Source organism: Alosa sapidissima, chromosome 1 (genome assembly GCF_018492685.1).
Source record: "Alosa sapidissima isolate fAloSap1 chromosome 1, fAloSap1.pri, whole genome shotgun sequence".
NCBI classification, from domain to species: Eukaryota; Metazoa; Chordata; class Actinopteri; order Clupeiformes; family Clupeidae; genus Alosa; species Alosa sapidissima.
This window is the reverse complement of record NC_055957.1, coordinates 4,396,017-4,407,589: the sequence shown is the minus strand read 5'-3', so window position 1 is coordinate 4,407,589 and position 11,573 is coordinate 4,396,017. Positions and strand designations below refer to the sequence as shown.

Below are 11,573 nucleotides of genomic sequence, written 5' to 3'. Positions count from 1 at the left end.
TGAAACTCACTCTCAGGAAGCCTGCAGGTCTACATATGCTGTTCATGCTACATTGGTTTACATGAAGTCAGGAAACATTACATTACATTTGGCTACATTGGGGAGTACAGTAAGAATATGTGCATCAGTGAGTACGTGCATCAGTCAGTTCTAGTCAGGTGGTAAGTGCTAGGATCGTCAGCAAGACTAGTTTAGTAAGTAGTGCTATGTGAGGAGATGTTCTCTCTTCAACAAGAAGTGTGAGCCCTTTTATGCAGTGCAATAATCAACCAGCAAAGGTTGTAATTCTCTGAAAAGCATACTGTAGGCTACAGCTGGCAGCACAGAGGCATCGCGTATTACGGATGTAAATGTAGGTCATGACTCTTATGGCTACTCCAGTACATTTGAAATGAATCCTTAAACAAAACGTATCACCTTAACAAGCTATATTTACAACCATGGAATTTAATTTTTCTTGAAAAACCCACCATTCCTGATAGATTGTTCATGCAACAAACAAAGAGTGGGCTAGATTTAGACAGACAGGTCTGAACAGGTAGAGGCAGAGAAGTAGAAGAGAGAGAATTTCCGACACAATCATATCCTGTTTGTCAGGAAGACAGGAGAGTGCTCAGTTTCCTCTTGTGGTCAAACTTTTAAAAAGTTGCCAATATTTTCTTTCAAAATAACTGGCACTTACAATGCAATTACCTTATTTTTACCTTTCAATAACAAATGCATTTTATGTCCACAGTCAGTGTAGGTCGTTAGTGTGATACAATGACCAGGTGAGCTCAGAACAGTATGACAGACTGTGATGTGCTGGTTGTTAACCACAAACTGTCATTTTTACACATAAAGGAAATGGAGTCAGACATTTGTCCTTTTCAGCATATTTTGTGTACACAACTCAGGAGACAAAATTCACTTTAATGGAAAAGAAAACCCAGTCAATTCACTCCATTAAAAGTGCAGCCAGGGATTTCACAGGAAATAGCGTTTGTTTGTGTTTATGTTTATATGTAAATTTATTAGCAGACACTTTTGTGCAAAAATATGTACATTATGTTTTAACCAAGGCCCAAACGAAACACGCCAGAGAGGTAGCTCACCCCTACCTTCAGCATTCCCAGAGAAATTCTGAAAAAAATTGTTTGGGGGACAGGCTGCCCCCACTTTGTTTTCAGTTTTCGGAGCCTGGATTGCCTACAGACACCAGTTATTTTTTACAGTGTCACAGAATGGGTATCTGGTCATGAGGAGATGATTGCTGCAGAGGCGTATCAAGCTTTTTAAAAGTGTGGGGGTTGTGGGATAGGGAAGTGAAACAATCCGGCCAAATTATAAATAACTCCCTACAGGGACGTTGTAAGTATTTTCTGAGAGGGGTGCGGACTATATTGGCAGGTATCCGGGAGTTTCTCCCCCGAAACTTTTTTGAAATTCTGATTGCTAAATACACCATTTTAATGCAGTTTGGGAGGGACAGAACAAGCAGCGCCCCTCATTTGTGTGGCTCATGTGACATGTAGGCCTACATTATCTACCTGCTATCACTTCACTATTTGACACTACCCTACATGGAGACATATCTCATGTTATAAATGAAGAAATCATTTCAGAAATTATGTTTTGTGCATTTGGTTAGCAGGCTACAATAAATTGCCTAACAGACAACAGCCTAATTTCGAGGTATCACTGGACTATTAATATAATACCTATGTATAAATGTAAAGGACAAAGAATAATGACAGAACTGTAAGCTCAAATTCAAAAACGTTTTAAGTCTACCCAAACATATGCAAAGGGAATAAATTGTGTTGCATAGCCAGCTTAATGTCAGTTTAAAGATTGATTAGCAGTTATGCTGTTTTCAATAATAGTTACAGGAAGCCACGTTGTTGTTTAAACTAGTGTTGTAGCCCACGTTACCTTTCACTTGCTGCAGGGATGCACACATTGCATGAGCGCTCATAAGCGTTCTTTGAGTTCTACATGCTGGAAATCCTAGTTCTCAGATGTAGAACTCAAATGTGTCTTGACGCCGCTGTTTGTAAAATCAAAATAAGATCTTCTAAATGGAACGCGATCGTATTTAAGACATTGAGATCTCCAGTAGATGTAGAACGACACACATTGAGAGTGAAATGCCGCCGACGTTTGTAAGATCAATAAGATCAAATAAGATGTTCTAAATGGAACGCGATGTAAGCTGTTCAGATCTTTTCCAAGCGTCTTGGAGACGTATATGTGCTGGCCTGGCTGGGCTATGTCTATATAGTTGATGACACCAAATTAATAAGAAGGCTATTTCTGATTGGGGAAACTTAGCCTATCTTTCTTTCAGTCCGCTGTTCCATACCATCTTGCTGCAAATTATCAGACGTGAAGCACCAGGCATAACTTAATTTCGCGGCTACGTGGACCAGTAAGCTAATTGTTGAGGAGGCCCATAGTTTGAGAAAAGCTGCAGATCATAGACAGAGAATAATGCTCTGAGAACAGTAGCCAAGGGCCTTGGTGCGCGCACCCCCGCTTTCACTTTGACTCGTGCATTTCTACATTGTGACAAAACTGTCAGACAGACAGTGAATTTTGGTTTACTAAATTAGCATAATGTGGTAACAATTATCATTTCAATTCTACCTCAGATCTGATCACTGCAGACTTTATAATGCAGACTCAAGCAGTCTTGAAAGACGCACACTTTGAATTTGATCAGAGCGGCTCGGGTTATTCACTGACGCTAACTTGATGTGATTGGCTGGATGACCGTTCAATCAAATCAACAGACCTATTTGTGTCTCTCTGTGTGTGCGTTATCAGAGCCCACCCTTATTGGACATACTGTTCCAACTCTTTATGTGAGCGTTTATTTCCATATTTTACTTTCGTTTTAATCTGACAAAAAGTGTCGGGTATAGAATCGTGTTCCAGGAAAAGTGTGTACGTTATAACACCCACATCCCCCACGCTTGCTATGCCCCTGGATTGCTGAATGTGACAAAAAATGTTATGGGCTTGAAATCGTGCAATCGTGCCTTTCAGTACTTTGCCTAAGCTTTTGTGAACAATTATTTACGGGAACGCAATTTACGGGTTACAGGTTTCTGTTCCTGTGAGAGGTGATTGCAAGTTCAGAAGAAACAAACTAGTATTTGTCCTCTCTCACAGAATGCAGTCATTAATATTGCATATTAGACAATCATCCTTCCTTTAGACAGATTATTATTCCGTCAGATTGTATCAAGTGAATTTCCTCTTAGGGATCAATAAAGTATCTATCTATCTAGGAGTTATTTGAAAAGAAAGTTTGAAAAAAGAAGGAACTTGATCTTACAACTTGTTGAAGTTATCTGCAAATATATTATAAATATATCCCAATCCGTGAATTTGTGAAACATACACAGCACACAGTGAGGTGAAGCACACACTAGCAGTGAGCTGTCTGCTACAGCGGCGCTCGGGGAGCAGTGAGGGGTTAGGTGCCTTGCTCAAGGGCACTTCAGCCGTGGATGTGGGCATGGGAGAGCAACGCGACTTGATTTATTGTGTGGTACAATCCAGCTGTGATTTATTTTGGTCGCTGCAGAAACCACGCTCCGCCTAAACTTACCACATTTCAGATAAAAAAAAAAGCCTCCCCCAAAGGCTAGAGTGCTTCTCTTCCTACTTCTGCCAAGTAGACCCGTGACCCCTAAATGATCCGATAGAAAACCGAAGATCTTTGTGACTTGTGTTGCTATTCAGTTTCACATGAGCGCAGGTGTAATAATATATTGCTCCAGTGGTAACGTACATTCTCAGAAGAGTTTATGCGAACTTCCTGTGTCAGTGTTTTTGTGTGACTATGTGCACTTTCTGGCCACAGAGATTTGATTGTGTTCAACAGCAGAGTTTAGTATCCTAACACAGCTGTGTCTCACCTGGAATTGCACTTGACATTGCAGTTACTGAATATGTTTATGAGACAAGGACAAAGATAGTACCAGAAAAGAGCCAGACAGAGTTAATTATGGAATGGAATGCAGAAAATCAGAACACATCTGATAATGACATCTTCCTTTTACTTACACTGTAAAGAACATCATTACAAACATTTTATACAAATATGAGATGAATAAGATACCATTGATCAATATTATGCTAACATATTATGTTAAAAGTCTCTTAAATATGGTCCAATTTATCAAATACATTTTGAGGCACTTTGAGGCCTTTGACAGTTATTACGCCCATCCTTACTCTCACAATCAAACACTGTGTGCCTTGAAGTCATATATCACTGCACCCTGCATCTTCCTGACTGCTTATTCCTGACCAATAGGGATAGATACCCATAACCTCATCTGTTAAAGGACACTTCTACAAGCCAGCTTCATGAACAGAAGAACAGATGTGCCTCTTCTCAGCGTGGCTTGCTGACACACTGGAGGTTTGGAAGCAGAAGCACAGACACTGTATTCACCTGTGAAGGCCTGGCCTTACTTGGTGCACTGTTACACCTACCATCTTATTCTCCAGGAATGCAGAGCAGGAGGGAGAGAGAGAGCGTGCACATTGCTAGAGAAGACTTAAGAACAGAGATAGCCAGCATCATAACCTGTGCTTATGGCAAATCCAGGTATCACCATAGTGTCCTGAGTGGCTGCCACATGCATGAGAGCATTCGTATGCAAATGATTCCGTACAGGTGTTAAAATGCCGTTAATGCCCGGTATTGCTGGCCCGTGCCTCTGAAGCGGCACTCAAGCCCCTCTGGGGGACATTGCTTCCCCAGCTCCGGACGCTTGACAGGCCTCTCCGCACCTCCTTCCTGACGTTATCACTGGACAGGACGTACAGGATCGGGTTCATGGCGCTGTTGATGGTGGACAAGCCCAGGAAGATACTGTAGGGAGTGTAGATGCCCTGGTCGAACTGGCACTCGTCATGGTCATCTGTCATTGTGTGGAAGCTGATGGCCCGGGTCAGAAGGATGGCGTGGTAGGGTGCGAAACACACCAGGAAGAATATCACTACGCCCAGCGCAAGCCGGCGCACCTTTTCCTTGTTCTGCTTCTCAATACTTTCGCTGGCCTGGATTCTGGACAGGATAATGCGGTTTGTGAGGATCAGGATCGTTAGAGGCATGAGGAATCCGATGAGGAAGCGGGCGTAGTTGAAGCCGGTCACCATCGCTGTGGCCTGCCCTGGCTCAAAGCAGCGTTGCTGTGTCTCACTGTCCGCGTTTCCCTCGTCCATGATAAACACAGGCAGGTGACCCAACGCTACAACGATGGCTATTGCCATGGTGATTATCCAGGCATGTTTTAACTTTCGGATCGGTCGAGACTTCAGTGGGTACACAACAGCCACGCACCGATCCACGGACACACAACACAGCAGGAAGATGCTGATGTACATGTTGTTGAAGAAGATATATCCTGTCCATTTGCAGGCCGTCGAGCCCCAGGACCAGATGTGACCTCTGGAGATGTACACCGCCCAAAGAGGAAGGGTACACAGGTACATGAGGTCACAGACGGACAGGATGAACAGGTAGACACCCAGGACGTTTTTACGGCGCACCTGAATCCAGGTCAACCAGACCGTGGCGAAGTTGGCCGGAACACCGACCACCAGCACCACGCTATAGAGGGTCAGGAGGGGCACACGATCCTGATCATACGGCAGGCTGCAGTTCCCCGTCTGGCTCACGTTTGTGCTCATGTTCTATACCTGGGTCACAAAGAGGCACAGATGTGTTCACTGGAAAGAGCAGAGAAGAGACTGATTAGAAATGAAGTACGACAGTGTTTGGATAGAATGTAGAATGAGGAAGAGTTAAGTGGAAAATGGAAAGACAGTTAAATGCGGTGGCCTGAAAAAGACACAACACTTCCAAATTAAGACAACGCTAACAAATGTGACATCATTAGCAAACAAGAAGCACTTGCATCACATGGACAACACATGACACAAATAGCCAATACAGCACATGTGATCATTTTATTTGACAAAATGTAAAATTCTTACAATGCATGCAAACACAATGCAATGCCCCAACACAACAGAAGCATGCACTGCATTCAGTAATGCCAGCGTTTTGCAAGAGTGGTCTGCATTTGGTAGTGTTATCTAATTTAGTTCCAGATAGGTGATAGGTGCAAATTGCAAAAAGTAGGCTAGGCTAAGCTTTCGGCATATGGGGTGTGATCACACGTGGAACTTGTTCATCTTCAAGCCCAAGTTCTGCTATTTATTTGTAGATTGTTCACTCAGAGGCTTTTTTTCAATGCTTATCTGCCAGGCAATTCATTCTTAGTCCAGTCTGTTTTCAGTAATAGGCCTACTAAATAAATGTATCTCTGCATGCAACCTCTCACTAAAACATGATGTAGCCTAAACTGCATAAATCCTACAGCCTACAGCTCGTCAAGACAAAGATAATGTAGGCTATTGAGTCCATATAGACTAATGACTGGGTTTCCAGAAAAACAAACATAAAACTGTTTTTTCGGACTCACCTAAAATAGCAGGCCAATCGTCCATAAAATCATAACAGTTTAACCAATTCCACAGGATTTCCCTCAAGAGTTGGACTTGAGAGAGAGGCAGAGAGAGAGAGAGTGGGGACTTGAGAGACTGATGGAAGAAGCGACACGACCTCCTTCATACGGCTCGAGCCGTCACATCATATTAAGGTCGGTGGCTGTTTTAAACGTTGCCCGAGAGGCTTGTCATGGTGTGCATGGTCAAGTTCAAACCGTCGGCGCCCAAATTCACAGTAGAGCCTACTAATGAAGGCGGTTACAACGCAAGGCTGAGTGGAAGGGTCACTAAAATCACATAGCCTATACTGGGACAATACCAACAGAGCAATAAAATAACCATGTCGTGCGAAAAGACAGCAACTTTGAGTAAGAACGCAACTGCTTGAATTCTGTAAATGTTGGAGACCTACAATAGCGTAAAACGATAAGCCAACATAGGCCTACATATTTAAATTGGCTAGGCCTATTCATATATTTTTTATTTATGAAAATAAAACAGGGTAGCCTACTACCACGAGAATAGTGCTATCATAATAGCTTACATTTTGCAGAACGCGCGGCCCAAAATAGTTGACAGGATTTCATAGGCAAATTGGGCAGGTCTACATCACAAATTACAGCATTATAATAGGAACAGCCAGTCTGTCCTTCAATATTGGACGACAGACAGTCTTTGATCATTTAACTTTCGTCAGAACATGTGGCATTACTCCAGTCTGTAAAGTCAATCACGACTTTAAACTATTAGCATTTCAAGACATTATCCTATTGGTCCGTTTTTTTCCTTTTCAGTTTGCATAGTTTAGAAAGTAGTTGATTAGAAAGAAATATTTTCTTACCGCTAAGAAGAAGGCGCGCAACCTCCGCTTGGATGCCTTGGCATGTTCACTGCTCAGCAGTAAGCTAAGCTTGCACACAGTGTGGTGAGAGGATGCCTGTCTCATCACTATTCTTGCTGTGCCTGTGACACACTGTGGTTGAAGCCGTCCAAATCGACACCCAATTGCAGGAAGTTGCTCAGACAGGTGATACCATATAGCCTACCTACAATTATGGCATGACAAGGGGAACATTCTAACATAAACAACTCTACGACGCACGTGTCTGTTTGGAATGTGAAATTTCTGATACTTTGAATAATTGGTATTAATAGTAGACTTAGCCTTACAGACTGTCGTTTTGGAGTCATTGGTTGAAATAGAGAAGTGGATTATAACCCTTATAGTTAACACAAGAAAAGGAAGTTAACAGTATGAAACATCTGGGAGGTAACAGTGGAACAATTGAACCATGCCCTTTCCTGCAGACTTCCCTCCTACTAAAGACAAGGCCACGGCAAATCCCAAAATACTGGTAAATATGTGTAATATCTGGATGAGAGGTAACGAGGTGTGTGTGTGTGTGTGTGTTGTGTGTGTGCAGCTCTCTTCAGGCCGCATGCACTTCTGCATCTCTGTATTTGTTTACAGTTTTGGGTAGCCTGTGTGTGTGTGTGTGTGTGTGTGTGTGTGCCAGATGTGGACGAAGTACACTATTCCTTTACCCAAGTGAAAGTATATACACCATATCAAATATTACTCCAATACAAGTGAAAATTGCAGATTTTTACTTAAGTTGAAGTACAGAAGTACTTTTTTTTAAAAATACTTAAGTATTCAGAAGTACAAGTATTTTTCCTTTTTAATGTATTGAAATGTAATGTTTATTAGGTCATTAATAGGGTATACATCCTTTGGTCGGTCATAGGACTTGAAAAGACCTTTAGTTCCTTACATCCAACAAAAAACATTTCACCTATTCTCCTAACTTTGCAACTGTTCAAATGGATACAAAAATATAATTTAAATCATTATTCATTCTCTGTTTGCAAATCTAAAATTTTTCACTGCCGAATACAAAACCAGATAAATTAATTATAAGTAAATTGTTTATCTTTTTATAATGTAGGCTAAACATCTAGCTATGTGGTGAATGTCAGGTGATTGTCTAATTTCATTCCAATTTTGCAATGATCAGAGGATAGCCTGGTTAACACCAGACTACTTTTCAAATCTCAATTGCTAACAGGTTCGTCTGGGTTCTCACAGGCTACATGGAGGATGTTTTGATCTCACCACCGTTTGATGTTTTGTTTTGCTACAGCCAATTCAGCCAAGTTCAAATTGAACTATTGAAAAAATGAACTTCAAGATGGTCTATCGCATTATTACATTCAAAGAATCAAATGTGGTTAAAGGTAACGAGTACTTCATGCTCATATTTCAAATGTACTGGAGTCAAAAGCATGGTATTTGTCTTTCAAATGTAGTGAAGTAAAAGTCACAAGTTTCCAAAAATATGAATACTTAAGTTAGCCTGGGTTTTCCCATGCTGCCTTACGCACGATTTTTTCACGCTGCTAGGCAGCCTGGATTCCATGGACTTCGTTTTCACCTCAACGAAGAAACCAATCACAGAACGGAGGGGGGCAGCAAGACGATGACGACACACCGAAGCGGTTATGAGCTACGTACAGACGCATTTGATAGACATTCGTAGCGCCCAATAAACGGCTCTGGGCATTCTTAAACCACGTTTCAAATACAAAAAAATTTACATGTAGCCATCTCAATGAGGCCAGGCTATACTCAAGTACAGTACCTACTCAAAAGTCATACTTAAGCACAGTAATCAAGTAAATGTACTTAGTTACTGTCCACCTCTGTCATGCGCGCGTGTGCAGCTCTTTTATAATACGTCAAAAAAAAAGCGCAAGACGAGTCAGGCCACATGCAATGCATCATCTCTTTATTTGTTTACAGTTTGGAATCTGCGTGGACGGCCATGAAGGGGTCCTCGGCTGTGTTGCTGATTTGGAAGTGGGCAAGTCCGTCCCCTCCCACCTGCACCTGCTTCCCAGTGCACCTGCTTCCGCTCTTGTCCCCAGAGATCACGTCACAGTAGGTGCCCGCAGGTAGGCCCGTATTCAGGGTCACATCCAGGCTCCTGGAACACACATACGTGTACGTTAGCAGAGCACCGTAGTGCTGCAGAAGATAAACACAGACGCAGAGAGGAAATCGCCTTCACCAAAAAGGCTCCACCCAAGAAGGAGGACCGACATACTCGACTACGAGTGTCCGCCGATGATGATGGTTAGTTGTGAAAACTATCAAATCATCAAACTGTGCAGGGCTCAATATTAATGGTTGCCAATTTTCTACTAAATTGTTACAGGTGGCAACCGAAACCTCATTTGAACTCATTGGCAAAGTGAAACTAACTTCACCGAGGTATCAGTCAACGACAAAACAGGTCTACACAGTTAGTTACTTTCACTATTGACTGACAATCGGTTACCATCGAAAACAAATCAGGCTGGAAAAAGCAACTCTTACCCTAATAATGTTCGACTCATTTGAGATGTATTTCATAATATCTTTATTCTAATTATGTTTCCCATTGTAATCGTGTAATTTGTAATGTATTGCATGGATGTGCGCTGGTGAACATTCATGAATGATAGAAGGATGGTGCGTTGTGCGCCCACCCATATCACTGTTGATAATGCGCTCTTAAAATACAGAACAACTCGCCATGGACTTCTGATCAGGTTTCTCTTGGTTAGTGGCGTAATGCAGTTTAGGTAGTGTGCGATAGTAATTTTTAGACAACGCGCCAGACCACTCCCTAGGTTGTTCATTGCCACACCTCCTGGCGCATTGTTTAAAAATGAGATGTGCAAAATACGACAATAAACTTTGCGCCGGTTGGAAAACGAGTTTTCCGCCATGTGCCAGCGTGAAAAATAGGGGCCTTAGTCTTTTAGTGTTGTGATACACTATCTTACCAATCATCATTGTTGATAACAATGAACCCTCGGTTGCCACGTCCAAAAGCAATCTGGTTGCTCTGGTTGTCCCACCAGTTGGAGAAAGGTTGTCCGTTGACCACATTGCGGAAAATCGCCATGTTTCTGCAGACAGAGAAGAAAAGATGGAATTCAACATTCCACTAGTACTACAATTCTGATTTGATTTGATTTTGATTCATTTAAACATGAGGAATCATTGAGAGCTTAGCCCTCATTTACAATCATGTCAAGTGGGTGGGATGTACAACAATAAATACAGATAAGAATACAGTAACAACAATAATAACCATAATAATGACAATACAAACACATGGCTAAAACTGTCAAGAGGGAATTTTTATATATATGAATATACCAAATAGTTTTAAGCAAGGTTTTAAAAGACCAAAAGAAGCCAATGAATCAATTATGGGTGTATGTATCTCATGGTCAGTGTGTGAGACTTGAGATTAGATTAGATTCAATTTTATTGTCACTGTGCAGAGTAGAAGTACAAAACCAACGAAATGCAGTTTGCGTCTAACTAGAAGTGCAAAAAAGCAGAAAAGTGCAATGTAATATGCAAAGTATAGACAAGTGGTGCATAGACAGGACAAGAAATATAGTGCAGTATAGACAGTAGTATGCAGTAGGTTTACAGAAGATGGTTTAGAGTAATATAAATTAGATATAATTTATATATGTGCAGTGTATTAGCAGTTATAATAGCAGAATAGATATGGCTATGTGATATGAACAATGAACAACAAGTACAGATATGTGCAATGTAGTAGCAGTAACAATATAATAGTAGTAAGAATATATATGCAGTGTATTAACAGAATATATTATGAGAAAAATTATGTGGTTGGGGGCTTAGTTGATTGGTTGTCATCGGGATACAGAGTTAGAGTTCAGTAGGGTGACAGCCGCAGGAAAGAAGCTTCCTCTGAACCTGCTGGTTTGGATGCGGAGAGACCTGTAACGCCTCCCGGAGGGTAGTGGGGTGAACAGTCTGTGGTTGGGGTGAGAACAGTCTTTGATGATGCTGCGTGCCTTATGCAAGCATCGCTTGCCCTGGATGGCCTCAATGGAGGGGAGTGAGGAACTGGTGATGCGTTGGGCAGTTTTCACTACCCTCTGGAGTTTGGTTGTGGACAGAGCAGTTGCCATACCAAACTGTGACACAGTTGGTGAGGATGCTCAGTTCACTGAGTTTGGTG

The 11,573-nt window shown here is 41.8% G+C and overlaps 2 protein-coding genes across 2 annotated transcripts in view; both read right to left on the bottom strand.

Moving 5' to 3' along the window:
* Positions 1–4,032: 4,032 nt before the first annotated feature.
* Positions 4,033–7,575, bottom strand: gpr132a (G protein-coupled receptor 132a). The gene is made up of 2 exons (XM_042103389.1): positions 7,358–7,575; positions 4,033–5,733 (listed from the first exon to the last, which is right to left on the bottom strand). The coding sequence occupies exon 2, from the start codon at positions 5,692–5,694 to the stop codon at positions 4,690–4,692; it is 1,005 nt and encodes a 334-aa protein (XP_041959323.1). The 5' UTR covers positions 5,695–5,733; positions 7,358–7,575; the 3' UTR covers positions 4,033–4,689.
* A 1,713-nt stretch (positions 7,576–9,288) lies between these two features.
* The window catches only part of LOC121718325 (alpha-amylase-like), a 10,001-nt gene continuing 7,716 nt past the window's right edge, over positions 9,289–11,573 (bottom strand). The window contains exons 9-10 of the mRNA XM_042103347.1: positions 10,348–10,473; positions 9,289–9,503 (exon numbers count right to left, since the gene is read on the bottom strand). Of these exons, the coding sequence (XP_041959281.1) occupies positions 9,314–9,503; positions 10,348–10,473 (316 nt within the window). The 3' untranslated portion in view covers positions 9,289–9,313. The remainder of the gene's footprint in view (positions 9,504–10,347; positions 10,474–11,573) is intronic.

Bases quoted from the DNA above. Each gene is read 5' to 3' on its own strand.
- gpr132a (XM_042103389.1), bottom strand. From the start codon at position 5,694: ATGAGCACAAACGTGAGCCAGACGGGGAACTGCAGCCTGCCGTATGAT.